The 16,199-nt window shown below is 35.9% G+C and overlaps 1 protein-coding gene across 1 annotated transcript; it reads left to right on the top strand.

Moving 5' to 3' along the window:
- Positions 1 to 14,049: 14,049 nt before the first annotated feature.
- LOC129741475 (tropomyosin-like) lies at positions 14,050 to 15,622 on the top strand. The gene is made up of 6 exons (XM_055733215.1): positions 14,050 to 14,180; positions 14,245 to 14,451; positions 14,512 to 14,684; positions 14,743 to 14,909; positions 15,273 to 15,340; positions 15,407 to 15,622. The coding sequence occupies exons 1-6, from the start codon at positions 14,082 to 14,084 to the stop codon at positions 15,620 to 15,622; spliced, it is 930 nt and encodes a 309-aa protein (XP_055589190.1). The 5' UTR covers positions 14,050 to 14,081.
- Positions 15,623 to 16,199: the final 577 nt, after the last annotated feature.

The following is a 16,199-nucleotide window of genomic DNA, read 5'->3' as shown; positions in this document are numbered from 1 at the left end:
TTGCGGTAGATCTCCTGCACCACCGGTTGTGTCAATGTCATCGGCAAAGCAGATAAGTTGACTGGATCTGTTGAAAATCGTGCCCCGCATTTCGGCCACCGCTCGTCGAAAAACACCTTCCAGCGCCACGTTGAACATCATGCAGGATAGACCATCGCCTTGTCGAAGCTCCCTGCGCTCGAATGAATTCGACAATTCACCCGAAATCCACACACAGCACTGCGTTCCATCCATCTCGTCGCCTTGATCAGTCTGGTCACCTTCCTAGAAAAGCTGTTCTCGTCCATGATTTTCCATAGATCGTCACGGTCGATCGTGATACGTTGCTTTGAAGTCGATGAATAGATTGTGCGTAGGGACTTGGTATTCACAGCCGTAGACCATTAGACTGAGTCGATTTGGGGTCAATTTTGAATTTCTCAAACCCTGGGGTCTTAAAAGCTTCGTTTTGGTCCGAAACTCATCCATGATTTTTTGCAAAATTTTCAAGTTTACATGGGTAAATTTGAGCTTTTAGGTTTCTATGGGAAAATTGAATATTTTGTACTGAAAAATCTACATCATTTTTGTTTCTTCTGTGGAACCGAGCTTGCTAATGGTTTTTGTGCCAATTTATAAATTTCTCACAGGAAATTTTCCGCTGAACAACTTTGTCGAATTTCATAACTTCGTATCTTCTTAGACAAAAAAGTTATTAGCACTTTAAAAGGTGTATGTCTTTTAGCATTGATAAACAAGAAATTCAATTGACACCACTGCTGGGTGTCTAGCGAAGTATTGCAAGACCACTTTTCATGCCATACTTCGTGGGGCACAAGCAATGGTGTCAATTGAAGTCATGGTTTATCAATCCAAAATGACATACACCTGTTGAACAGCTAAAAACTTTTCTGTCTAAAAAGATACGAAGTTATGATATTCGACAAAGTTGTTCAGCGGAAAATTTTCTAAATTGGCACAAAAACCATTAGCATGATCGGTTCCACAGAAGAAACAAAAATAATGTTGATTTTTCAGTACAAAATATTCAATTTTCCCATACAAACCTAAAAGTTCAAATTTACTCATGTAAACGTTACTTGAAAATTCTGCAAAAAATCATGGATGAGTTTTGGACCAAGACGAAGCTTTTAAGACCCCAGGGTTTGAGAAATTCAAAATTGACCCCAAATCGACTCAGTCTAGTAGACCATCCCTCCATAAAACCGAATTGATGACTTATCACGAATCTGCTTACGTTTTACGTCAGGCGGCGGAGTAGGATTTTGGATAGCAATTTGTAGGCGGCATTGAGGATAGTGATCGCTCGGTGTTCTCACAGTCCAATTTGTCGCCCTTCTTGTAAGTGGGACATATTACCCTCTCCTTTCACTTCTCCGGTAGCAATTCTGTGTCCCAGATCCGGATTATCAACCGTTGTAGGCAATCGGCCAACTTATCCGGGCCCATACATATGTACATACATATCTTAAAATTTCCGGGTAAATGGTGGACAATATTCAACTCCAATTCAGGGCGTAACATCTATCATTACATGTGAAAACTTTGATGTTCGATGTAACTCTAGTGTATAACCTGATCCAAAATTCATTCATAAATTTTACAACCCTAATCTAATTACTGCGGACGTGTACCTATAATGGTATGGGAAAAAAAGCAAAAACAAAATCCTTCACCCTCACGTTTGTGTCAGCAAATGACATCACTCGGAAGCATGCTTGCATCTTTTTTTACATAATTTGCGAGACAGTTACGCCGCCAGCCGCCCCAAGCCGGTCCTTATTGAGCTTAAACTAAATGAAGACCAAGAAAAGCGTGAAAATATGCTATCCTATTACCGATCAGGTGTAAGTTATCGAGCAGCGACTAGAACGTTACCCAACCCAACCGTTTATTTTGGAACTCTTTTTGTGTTCACAGCTCCATTATAACTGGGTTAGGATGTCTCAAAAATTTAAAATAAAACGTTTTTCATCGATTACTATTGAGCATAGGTAACATTATCTAATTATTATTTGGATATTTCGGTAAAGATTTCCAGAATATTAAGATTAAGACATAACCTAAAATGTGTTCCAGGACGAAACTGGAACCAATGGAACTATTAAGTAATTGTGCCAACGAAAGAACGTCGTAGGGGGCGACAGCTGCCACATTGCTGCACTTCTAAGGTAATTATCTAATTCTAATCCTTCTCCAGAAGCAACAGGTGGCTATTTCATATCCATATATAAACAAATTGTTTTTCGCCGCAGACCTTCAGTAACTATCTGATACGTGCTCGTAGACACATCCTTGTAAGGGACAACGGGCCATGGGAACACCAACTCGGGTCATACAAATCGCCAAGGAAAAAAGCCAGAAATTTTTCGCCTCCGAGTCGCAAAGGTTTTCTTACAAAATCGAAAAACTTCTAACTGTATACCAAGGCTATAATCAGATTAAGCCGAAAGTTTTTCCCAAACGTCTGAAGACCATGTTTGCATCTGACGTCATCGTCACCAATGAGGATTACCAGCGGCCTCCGGATTATTTCCCGCAGTCTACCTTTGTGGCCACTTCGTCGTTACGGAGACATCAAAGGGAACGGGGACTGGCAGTGGGACAGATCGATACCAGCAGCAAGATCCGGATAGTTTTACCAGCACAAAGTGTCGATAGCTGTAGTTCGCTGAGCAAACCTGGAACTCCCTGTAGATCGCTGATTGGTGGGAAGCGCACAAAGACTTCGAATGGGGGTGGGGGAGGTGGAGGATCGAAAACGCCCCCGCGAGTTGTGTTAAGTACCCCCAAACACACCGGAAAAAGAGACAATATTCTGTGCTCGAGTGTAATGTTGACCTACAAGGAGGATTTGTTTTTCAACGATAAAGAAATGTGCAAAAAGGATACTGATGTTTGACTGAGTGGCAGATGATAAGTGAATAAATGATAAAGTATATTAAAGAGCCGTTGCTCGTGTAACCTTAGTATTATGGCTTTTTTAATTAATTGAAATAAATTGTAATGTGTAACTCTAAAAACTTTGTGTTTTGGAAAATAATTTAAGGTAATATCATCCATAACGATACAATTGGATACGGTCGCTTAGTGATTATACGATAAAGGAGGAAATTCTGGAGGAACCACAAGATTAGTGGAAATAACATGCAGCTCTTCTTAGGTTGCATAAATGAAGTTGAATTAACGGCACTGTAGGCGCCTTAATTTATGCAACAGAAGAGATCAACGTCATGGCTGATTTGCCGTTTATATTGAAAAAAAAAACAACGTTTAAATATCAACTGAACCGAAGATTACCGTCGGATAAAGAGGTCAAACTTTTTTATTACAGATTCGTTTGATGTTCTCAGCATTTATGTTACTACAAATTTTAAAATAATTTAGATATAAATATTTATTTTGAAAAACAGGACAATTCAGGACACTTCAAAGATAAATAATGAAAAATCAGGAAAATTCGAGAGTTTTCGAAAATCAGTACGGTCTTATGAAAATCAAGACAAATCCTGAAAAATCAGCACACCCCTGGCACCTCTGATTCGGAGAGCAAAACAAACTGTGTTTGCTCTCAGATTTCTCCTCAGCACTGTTTTTCGAAAAAGCCTGGAAGATTTTGAAAAAAAATGTCTGGAAATGTCTGGATGTCGAACTTCATACACAGCAAGAAAAAATCGTATAATTTTAGATTGGAAACGATGCTCGAAAACGGAACATCGTTTATGATCTAATATTACATCATCGCTATTTTGAGGCGTGTAAATTTAGACCAAAAATTATGCACGAAAAGGAACAGCTTATTGTCTTTTAAAAATACACAGCGATGTAAAATATTAGATTTTTATCGGGACATTTGCGGTTCTAATTAAATATTGATATATTATTAGTCTTTTAAGAGGAGATATACATTAGTTTACTGTTATTAGACATGTATTTAAAAAAACAAAAACAGTAAGAAAAACAAAGGGTTTCCTCTGCTTCCTATACCTAAATCATAAAGAAAATTAATTTTACAATAAAATTGTCTATAAAACCACTAATAACTTACCTGAAGTTTAAGAAAACCCATGTTCGTTCATGACCAAACTTTCTGATCTTTTGAATGCAATCGGTCTTCAAATTGTTTTTAACGGCACACCGTTCCATCGATTCTTCCAGCGCGTCGGATTCTCGATTTCCTCAGTGGAACTACAGTATGATGAACATTTCCAATTTTGCCGTCAGTTTATTGGTGTATTTGCCAAGCTTCCGGGGGTTCTAGTTTTCGTCGAAGATTATGCCAATCACTCGGAATTCTTCCAGCGGCGGATCGACAGCAACGGGGAACCTGATGATAGGAAGAGTAAATTCACCGGTTTGACAAATTCTTAAAGCGCAAAAACTCACCTGAAATTTTGCAGCAATTTATCTGCATCTTACCCTCCTGTTGCGGTTAGCTCGCTAAGATTATCCTCCCGCGTCGATCCCGGGGAGATTTGTCCTGTAATTGAATTTTTGCACCGGATACGCATAACAGAACCAAAAGTTATTTTTGTTTATTTTTTTTCGCGAGACTGCACGTAACAAAAACCAGCTATAAAATGCACATGCATGTGCAAGCATGCACTAATCAATTACACTTTAATGATTTTGTTGTTCATTAGTGTTGTAGCCAATTAATACGATTAGTATAATAATTATTAGTAACTACCCAAGCAACCAAAAGTCACATATTTACTTGAATGAAGGCATTGAAAGTTACATATTGGCTGACAAAGAGAATCAACTGCCCAATTCTCTTTAGTGAACTTTATGTACTCATTAATGAACTTGAAAGTTGCACAAGTGATTAATATGTACGTTGTATGTGACTCGTTTTGCCCAATTCCCATTAGTGAACTATATGTGCTCATTAACGAACTTGAAAGCTGCAAAAGTGATCTATACGTACGTTATACGGGACTTAAGTCACATAAAGGGCACAAAAGTGCCCAATACGGGATTTGATAAGTCACATAAAGGGCACAAAAGTGCTCAAACGGGATTTGATAAGTGACAAAAAGTGCATTGATGTGCTTTCAAAATCAAATCACCTCTTCGAGTTTTAGTTTCAATTAGAACAACATCTAGGCGTGGTCTCGTGGTAGCGTGTTCAATTCTCACCACGAAGGTCGGGGTTCGATCCCCAAGCCGGGCAAGTTTTTTTTCAATAAGTAATTTTGTACATGAGTGACCATTCTGATGCGATATATGTAGGAAGTGTAGGAAAAAGCAATTGAGCAATTTGTCGAGTTTGAAATCCGACGCGTGGCATCATGGCGGCACCGGTACAGAACACAGTAAATAATCAAGAGAAGGTGATATGAACCGAAGCCAACGGTTCAGTTGAGATAGAGAGAAATTTTTTTGCTCATTTTGCAATTTTTTGGAGGCTGAATTAGGAGGCCACTGGAAGCTGAATAGAAGATCATTAAACTTGTTTTGGAACTTGAAAGTATCAATAAGAACTTAAATTTTGAGCTGCATAGAACGTACTTCATATCAATGATGGGCCTGAGTAAGCGTTTTTGTACCTGTTTTATGAGACTTTTGGTTGCTTGGGTACGACTTAAGGACCGGTTTGCGATGATGGATGTACAAAAAATCTTCACCCTCATTATATGACTCAGCGGCATTGAATTGCCATTTTATGCGATGATAATAATATATTCAAAGTGACCTGATGAACGACGCTTATGTGTTATTTTCCTGTACTCAATTACGATTTTGAATTGCCCTTGTATGCGATGATAGCTGACATTACTTAAAGTGACATAAAAAAGACGCTTATGTGAGATGTTTTACGAATCTATCTGTATTCAATTATGCGATTGCAAAACAGAAGTGTTAAATGCGGCTTAAGAAATCTTATGCGATGGTACAAGACTTAATTTCGCATCGAGCGTACTAAATACGACTTCATCTAACATATCGTAACTAAATCGTATTTTATTTGGTTTAAACATCTTCTACCATGAATATACGATATGGTCGAATTTTAAGCTTACCCCGCATGTGAAAAAACTCTATCTTGAATAATCAAAACGATAATCGAACCCCTCCAGAAATTGTGACTTTTCATATAAACATAGCTACAAAGTAAAACTATTCAATAAAAATAATTATATTTTGAATAAAACGATTCAATCCAATGCCTTCATGTTTATATGAAAAGTCACGTTATTAGTAACGGTTTGAACTATTACCGAAAGCTTTTCATTATTCGTAAAAATCATCCCGAACGATTATTCCTAACGTTCATATAATTTTGACACTTCTCGAATTTATGGATGACAGCTGTCATGACTTCTAGCAGTTTAAAGAAGAAGGAAAAAAGAATAAGAAATTTAAAAAAAATAGTGATGAAATTGCAGCCAGCAGCAATTTCGAAGAAAATTCTGGTGCTGTAGCTGCTTCAAAGCTGGCACAAAGGGAGCCGCACTCAGTATCAGTTCAACGCTAGACCATAAATTGCAGTTTTTTCAGGTGAGTCGGATTGGATGTGTTTTCACCTGCTGCTTATTCGGTAGCCAATTTTTTTAACATTCCATTTGCTTATAATATAATATTAATTAGATATATTTCTAATTGAATTATAATTTTTCATTTCATTTTAGTGTCGACCAATGCTGCGCTCTACTATGCGGACCGAGTTTGCCTCCCCGGGGGGACTTCCCTTGCTGGTGTTTAAAGGCGCTATATAGGCGCCATATGGCACTGCAGATCTCGAACCTAAAATAGCTGGGTCAGAGGAACCCTCTGAGAGGATTAATTTAAAAAAAACCCTGTATGCCGTATAGAAGTAAGTTTAAACATAAAAATAAAATATAAAGTGAAATTCAATGACTAAAATGTGAAATCCGAAAATCAAAAATAAAAATTTCCTTTAGGCGCGTCCGCCATTAACGCATACGGTTCCCATAAACATCAATATAACGTTGGAAGAACATTTCGTGAAATCGTGTCATAACTGTTACTGTAAACGTTCAGTTACAAGCGCACTTCAAGGATAACTTTAACTATAACAGTTTGGAATTCTAAATATGTTTCCATAAGCGGTTTTAGAAAGTTATCTTTACTTTTTGTAGAACAGTTCTCCCATACAGAAGTTTTAACAGTTTTAAACAGTAACATAACTTAACGCCATATTCAACAGACCGTCGTTTTGGAATTCAAGATAAGTGCAATGTTTTTTATGGTTTCGGATATCATTTTCTAAACGTTTTTTTACACTGTTTCTAATCGTTTTATAACTACTACAGGAACTGTTATGTTACAATATTTTCGTATTCGGGACGCATTTACGATTCCGATTTGAGTTGCATTCATATACGAGTTTGACGATGATTTCTATTACGATTTCATGTTGGCTGGGACGTCACTACCGGGTCAGATTTTTGCTCACAAGTGCCTCGGATTGTTCAGACAAATTTCTCTCCTGACAATCATATTTCGGATCCCTGCCAATGCAAAACCTGCCGTCGCTGTAATTGAGGAACAAATAATTAATTTCAATAACATCATTCATTTGTTTGTTAAAAACAGTAGATTTGGTAACTTTCTAAAGTATATTCAGAAACTTACCAGTTCTACTAAGTATAAAGATGATTAAGGTGTGTCTTGGAACAAAGACACTTGGTTTCCAAAAAACAACTCGACTGGCAAATGGCACAGATAAACAGTTTAATTCATATATAATTAAACACTGCTTGTGATATAAATTTTATTGTCCACTTTATTCTTTCATCATGGAATGTAAAATCACAGCAAAACAGTTTACTTTTATTTGCTTTTTGGAAAAAGTCTAGAATTACATCAAAAGGAGCGGAAAATTATATCTTTTTCAATTACACTTGTGAAAAAATAGATCACTCGTGTTTAAGATTCCGTATACTTATAGACAGTGTACGGCATTAAAGCGCTAATCGCTAATTTGTCTGCTCCGTGTTTGTTAGATAACTATCTTTTTCAATTATTTTTTCACCAAACTTTTGTACTAACATATAAAAAAAGTGTTGCGATATTACATCGAAAACGTGCACATAACTTGAGTTGCAAAAGGTATCTAATATTACACTCCTTTGATGTAAAAAAAAACAATGTAAAAAAATACATCAGATGCATGTATCGAGTAGACATATTCGAGCTCGAAGATAATGTTGCCATTTCAATGTGGTTCCATGTTTCGAAATTCGCTTAACTTTCTTAAAGACTTGATTATTGGTTCTGTTTATTTTTGTATTTCAGTGTCAAATTCTAGCCCCTGTTACGATACAATGATCAGGATATCAAATAAGAATAAAATTAAGAAATCATTCAAACTGTTAGTATGTCGTTTATTTGAAATTACAATGATTATTTACACCTGTATCCTCAGGTTATAAGTGCGCTTATCCTGAGTGTGATTTTTCCATTTGTGAGATATCCGGATACGGAATTTATACCTAACTGTTACGTGGAGTCACTAGTCCTTTTAGAAGAAATTTTCTCATGCGAAACGAATCCAGCGGCTCCCATTACGGTGGATTCTTCGTAATCCAATAGATCGAATCCAATTTCACTCGATTTACTACAACTATTTATCATGTACTTTGCGATGGAAGATTGGTGAGAGCACTTCCTTATGGTAGTTAGAATTTTACAGCCAAATTCCTTTCTTCCAGGTGTCGTTAACTTGATATTTTGACCAGTTCGAGGTTTCGTATCGCTTAGAAGACATAGCCAGTATGTTTGCAGACGGTAACAGATTTTTTTCTATAAGAGTGAGTTGAAAATTAACATATGATGGATAAACATGTCGATGAAAAATACTCACCTTAATATCCGGATGATTTAAAATCTTTCTTCATTTCCATAGGCTAACCGGCGTCTCTGGGCAATACTGACCAGCACTGAAAAATGAAAAACAAAACCTTGTTCAATGTTTTTGCTAGGTTATCACGAAAAGATTGATACCACTCACCAGAAAAACAAATACTCCTGAGTCTCGCAATCCTTGTCCAACTTTTCGATGTGTATAACAAAACAAATGTCATTCTGGATTAACATTGGCTACTTGATGGAATATTACAATGCTGTTTGTGATATTACACTAGAAGACTTGTTCAAATGGTGTACATAGAAATGATGTATTAATGAAACGAAAATCATGAATAATACATCGGTTTGCTTACATCCTCCAAAATTACATCGGCCAACGTTACATTTTTTTTTTGCTGTATACAGACAAACTCCACACCAAGTAATCAATCAAGGAAGAATGCTGATGCATGCTTTATTGAAGTGTCTGGCGTTAAATCGCTTATCGCTAATTAGTCCGCTACTTTTTTGATGGAAAATTTATTTTCTTAAGAGATTTCTGTTGAAATAACGGATTAACAAACTCCACTAGGTGCAATTATTCAAGCAGAAATGCTGATAAATGTTATTTTCTATAGAGTGGTGGAGTTTTTTGAGCCGTAAGTTCCCGAAAATAAATATACAAACACAAATGTAGCGAACTAACTAGCGAATAGCGTTTAAATACCAACCTCTGCTTATAGAAAATTAGCTTCTTATTAATTGATCATATAATGGGTTTTTTTTATTATCTGAAGGGTTTGCGCCGCCCAAGTAACACAGATTAAGCTAACTACACGCTCTTTTTTATAAACTCAAAATTAAGTAGTTTTGGTTCAAAACAGCACTTCAGTGGCCTCCCTCAACTTTGAGTTTGTCTGGGCGATAGCAAAACTAAGTTCTGATAGGCATACTCAATACTAAGTTCGGCTGCCGAACTCGAATTTATCCTTTTTTTTCGAGGGTAGCTTATTTTCAGGGGATTAAAGGAAAATTAAAATTTGTTGTACCCGGAAGTTGCTGTTCCGGTACATTGCATTGCAACTACAGAGCGGTGGAAAGTTTTGACACTCCCGGTCAAATAAAACTTCCGGATGTTACTTTCCACGGGAAGTTAATAACATCCGGAAGTTTCCTGACATTCCAAGCCGCTCACCATATGATGACAATGACGGACAGATTTTTACGCTAACACGGTTAACATGCATTTCATTATGAAGTTCCTTCACAAAATTTTGCGACGTGTTCGTTGGTTGCTGTTCCGGTTCGAACTGAACTCGCTAAGTGTTTTCAGTCCAACAAAGAGAGTTCAATTTTTAGTTCATAAGATCGAACTCAGCTTTGATCCCTCGCCGATGGAAAAAAAGGGATCAATTTTGAGTTCGCAGTTCGAACTCCGTTTTGATCCATCGCAGGGAGGAAAAGTGGTACCTAACTTTAAGTTCATAGAATCGAATTATGTTTTGAACCTCGGTCATACTTAATTTTGAGTATAAAGAAAAGAGCGTGTAGCATTTCGATGTTCTATTATGGTTTTATGATGGCTTTTTTTGTACAGCTCGCTTTATGATGGTTTTATTATGGTCATGCAAAATGCTTATATTCTTGAATCGACCATCTGTTTTCAGATAGTTTTGAAAACGCTCATAAATCTTCCGTTAAACATACTGTTTTAGTTATTAAGAAAGAGTTAGGAATGCTTTGTTTTCTTTTGCATGTTCTATAATAGCACTCAGTGCCTGATTATTAAACAGCCATAAAACTTAGTGACTGTTCTCGATCAAGATGTCAAAACAGGACACGCTCAGATTAGATAGCACATATTTGAATTGGAATTCCCATTTTTACACATTTTTGATAAGTTCTGTGTGTTGATTTTGAGTTGAAATAATTAAAAAATATAAAGATATATGAAAACTTCGAATTACCGGAAGTGGAATGAATAACTCTACAATATGAGTATTGAGTGAAAGGGTTCAAAAAGGAGGAACAAAATTTTTTGCTTGATGCCATCATTAATACAAGATGGCGGCTTCCGCTTTTATTTTCCAAGTTATAAATAACTGAAAATATCATGAAACCTTATTAATATTGTTATTAGGTGAAATAAATAGACGAACGAGTAGAAGTCGAATTTCGTTGTCCGTCGCCATCTTAAATTCCAAGATGGCGGCTACCACTCAACTTGAAAATACTGTAAATGACTGAAAATCGTCTCAAACCCTTACAATATGGGTATTAGTTGAAAGAGATGAACCAGTAAAAGTCGAAGTTCGTTATTTGACGACATCCAAATTCAAGATGGCGATTTCCGCTAAACTTTAAAATGTTGTACATGATTTATATTATATATATATGATATTGGTATTGGGTAAAAGAACTAAACGATTAGTAGTCGATTTTCTCATTTCGCTTTACTATGAAATGCTGTAATAGTGACCCAAAATAGTACAAAGCAACCACAATACAGACTCCGATCGTTTTTGGCAACATTCGATTTTGAAAACATTCGATTTTGGCACAAGTCCCTAAATCAAACAAATAACAGAAACAACATAACCTTATAGTTTTCGCTTTAATAGGACCAATACAATTTAGACATATTAGCATGATAGACATAATACAATGACATAAATAGCAAATATGGCAAAAAACAAAAACTATCGACAAAACACGCAAAGTGCTAAATGCATCAAAAACATGATAAAAAATGTACTATTAAGTAAAAACAAAGTTGGGAAATTCAAATTTTAAACTTAATGTCATTTGAGATGATTGAATGGGTTGATCAATAAATAGTACCTTATTTCGTTTAAAGGACTTTAGTAAATAATAACAAAAATTCTCATCATGAAAAATTCATTCGAATATCTTAACATTGATAAGAAAAACTCGAAAAATACGTTATATCCATTAATTTATGATTAATTCCATTTTTTTTTGTAAATAGCAGTACAGATATAAACAAAACAAAAAGCATGACAAGAAATTGACAGATATTTTAAACATTTCGCTTAGAATTCCCATATAGGTTTTTTAAAACACCTAGAAGTATCTTAACGGTGCGTTAGAAAGTGTTAAGCGAACGTTATCGAACTTCTTGAAAAAAGTTGCATTAAAACCGCTTAGAAGTTCCGTTATCGATAATTTAACCTTTCAAATGACGATGGAAGTTCCTGAGTAACTTTTACGTGACAAAAGTCACCTGAAGCTTCCGTAAAACATTTTTTCAGCCAAATGTGAGCTTCGGAGTTCCATCATTAAGAAAAATGCGACTTTTGGTTGCTTGGGAGTCCTTTGCAGCCATATTGTGTTATTTACCTTAAACACTATTATCTCTAATTAACCGTAAGCACTAAAACTGAGCCCTTAAGCAACACTATATTCCCATATATAACTCTGAATTAAGCTTGTTTTGCATTTTATGCGTATATAATGCAGATTTAATGTTAAAAAGGCGAAATAGCGGGCTGAATAAATGCTATCACAACATAGCCTTTAATAAGCATTACAAATGCTGACCAAAACGTTAATTTTTTATTGATTGATCATGATTGATGTGAAACGGAAATTAAAAAAATAAAATCATTATGTACAACATCAATCAACATGCTGAATGAAGGATTATGCCTGCTTAATGAAGGGTTCTATGAAATGAGAAGTGATTATAATTAAATTATGAACTACTTTTGAAGAGTCTAGAACCGAGGATCCCACAGCAGCCTTTATCTTTCCTTGCGCCTTTACCATTTCGACCACTCTTGATGCTTATAAGGTAGGTGAAAAAAACCCGTACTTCAAGTACTGTTCGGGTCACACCACTTTTTTTATTGCTTCTATGCAGGGGGGTGACATCCCTATCCTTTGTCATTGATTTTGACAACCATCAAAATTACGGGCCCACGATTTTGTAGGCCCATAACAAATCAGACATTTTGCTGTCAAGGAACCGGACTAGATGTCAAATCCTAGAGAATTATGAATGATTGCACACTAACACAACAATCATTCTGGTTCCTCATTGGTTGAAATTTTGACTTTTTCAACTCTGTACTGCTTTGAGAGGAAAACACCATAAACGTTTCTCCCGATGGATAGAAAAAAAGAAAAAGATTCTTGTTTGCAAGAAGAACCAGATTGTCACCCCCCTGCTTCTATGCATTAATAAGGCTGATTTAAAACTAAAAAGCATTATGAATGCTGGTATAATGCTATCTTGCATTAGAAATATTGTTTTAATGCTGATTAAGGAACATGGCTTAATGCTCATGGTTACTTGGGTCATTTAGTACCTATTTTTATGCTATTGAATTCTTTATACTGAATACTAATTTATCACAAGCACACACATATCTTAGTTCCAATTTTTTTTTAATTCATCTTCAAGATTTTGAAGTTTTGATTGCATTTTGGAAATCATTTTTCTGTTTTACAAAATTGGTCAAAAATCGGTATAAAATCGGTTTGTTCCGCCAAACATCAGTATGCGGTATATACCGGTTCTTCGTCGAAAATTCCTCAAACAATTGGTATAAATACTGGAAAATCGGTATGTGCGGCATCGCTGCTTGGAAGGAGCAGACGAAAAAAATTACATTCTCTTTCACCGGAAAAGCCGATTTGAGTATCTGAGGAGTTTTGTCATTCATGTATGCAGCGAATTGTTAATGTCTGTTTAAATAACTTTTTTAGGAAGCAAGCCATATTTTTTAGAATATCGTACTAATGACTTTCAAAATGACGGAATTAACAGTAGAGTAAATTACAAGACGATTGAACTTATAATCTGAAATACTTCTTTGCATAAATTTGCGAAGACTTATTTGTTACCCATACATTCCGTTTAGGTACATCACGTAGAGAATGATCGTACACATTTAGTTAAATGCTGACTTAACCCTTTTTCAAATTTATTTGATTGAATTTTAATTTGTTCAAGCCATTCATTTCGGCAAAAGGAAAAAAATGGCATGTTTTCGGCTCTTTGCCAAATCTACGGATTTGTACGGTTTGCAATCAGGCACGCTGGTCACGCTGCGTACCTATCTTTTGAAATAATGCGAGAGAGCGCAAAATTTCGTTCTCAATGCGCTGGTCGTAAAGAGAGTAACAATCCAATTTTCGGTCCCCTAGCACTAGCATAGTAGGCCTCACTACTACAGACTAGACCACGTGTTTCCGCTGACGGTTATCGCTTGTTTAGTTATAAACAAAACAGTTTTGAAATGGATAACCAGGAGTTTTCGTTTTCCAAAAGTGAATTCGATCTTGAAAATATTCGAGATCGATTGGTAAAGTGCATTTGTGAGCTGCAGTCGAAAAGAGTTAGTTTCTATTTGATTAGCTATTGGTGTTTTTATTATTAATTAAATTTGTTTAAAAATTAAGAACGAAGTTTCTGCGCTCAAAACGGAGCTGGATGAATGCACCCGATTGAAGACGATCGCCGAACAGGATGCCAAGAACTATCAACGTGAGGTTTCCGATTTAAGAGATCAGCTGAAAATCACGATGGATGCTTTGAACCAGAAGGACGCCATTCGGACCGGATTCATGGAAAACGCCGCCCGACAGAACGTCCATCTGGAAGCGATGGTTTGATTTCTTTTAATAATTAAATAATTTTGAAGCTAATCGTTGACTTACTTTTTTAAGACAAACGAACGGGAACGGTTCAATGAAAAACTGGAAGCATCTCAGGCTAAGATAATCGAATTGAGTCGGGACAACAACAAACTGCAAGAACAAATCAAAGTTCTTCAGAACAACTGGGATCAGCCGGCCGAAAAGATCGACCGCATTTGGAAAGCCATGGATAATTTGCATAAGTAAGATTGCCGTTTTTGAAACGAATTTGAGTTTTTGTTAAATATCAGTTTACTTCAGTACTTTGGAAAATTTGGAAACTGATCAGAAAACATTGACAAACATGGCCAAAGCTTCAGATCGTTTGACAGAGGAAGCAGCGTCGGCTTTGATAAGTTCCCGAAATATGTTGGCAACCTTGACAGATGAGAATTGTTCATTAAAACGCAAGATACTGGACCTGGAAGGTGAGTCAAACTATTTTTTTGTAAAACAAAAAATCTGAAAGCATTAATCCAGAATTGAATAATAGCAAGTTTTATTATTTCGATTTTTGGAAAAAAAAAATATGATAGAAGGGCAGATTTTAGAGATGAGTCATCCTGAAGTATGAAAATTCCGTTCAAAAAAATAATTAAACAGAAGGGCAGATGTACAAAAAAGGAAAAGGACAAAAAGGGTTAAAGAGTAAGATGGACAAAAAGGCTCAAGAAAAAAAGGAAAAAGGGGAAAAAGTTCGAAAAGGCGAAAAGGCAAATGCAAAAGAGGGAAAAGCTATAAACTAAAGCTTAAAAATTTGTTAATTATTCTTGAAATTCTCACATTTTCAGCTCAGGTTGTGTCGTCGAAGATGGAGCAAAGTGTTTCGCCATGTGGACTGGACGATTTTTCGAAAAAGGTAAAATAAAATTTACCGATTTTACTTATATTCATCTGCAACTATTTTTAATCGATTGCTTTCTAGTTCGAAGAAAACATTAAATTGCTCACCGATCAGCTGGAACAGGAGCGAGAAACTAGCAGGAAGTTGAAAAACGACATGACCACAATGGCGACGCTTCAGAAATATCTCACCGAACAGTTGGAACAAACGGCTCGAAATGAATCTTCGGAACTTGCTCCAACAATCGTGGATCCAGATCTCCCCGAACCGGAACCAGTTCCGGAATCATCGGAATAAGTAAGTGCCTCAATCTTTGACTTTTTAATTTTTTATTTCTCAAGGATGTCATCTTGAAAAAAATAACCACTATATTTTTTTGTAAATTTTAATAATTTTCTTTTTTTTGTGACATTTTTTCTCATTTATATAAGTATCTTTTTTCTATCAAGCTCGATCGGCGACATCGGCCGTCGTCGCATCTTGCCCTAGAGCTTGGAAAGATTAAGATTCAAGCGTAAAATCAATTTATCCTACGGGGAAATTGTCGATTGAATTTGATAATTTCATTGTTTAATTTGAAACTGTTTTTTTTTCTGCGAATCAAAACAGGCAAACGGATTTTTAGCTATAGTGGGGTTCTCTTCATTGTATTTTCTTCTCTCTATTTAAATTTAGTCTTTTTCGCTACCGCGCCATAAATTTTTTGATATATTTAATTAAATTTCTTTTAATATGTTCTCTTCGATTCGATATTCGGTTTATGATCCAACCTCTTCTGGCAGGAATGGTACGGAAATTGTTCATTAAAATAAAAAAAAAAAAATAGCAAATTCAGCTTAAACCAGTGACAGTTATTCGAGCCTATTTAAATTTT

This window comes from Uranotaenia lowii, chromosome 2 (genome assembly GCF_029784155.1).
Source record: "Uranotaenia lowii strain MFRU-FL chromosome 2, ASM2978415v1, whole genome shotgun sequence".
NCBI classification, from domain to species: domain Eukaryota; kingdom Metazoa; phylum Arthropoda; class Insecta; order Diptera; family Culicidae; genus Uranotaenia; species Uranotaenia lowii.
The sequence above is the reverse complement of the archived record's forward strand: the minus strand, read 5'-3'. Positions and strand labels throughout refer to the sequence as shown.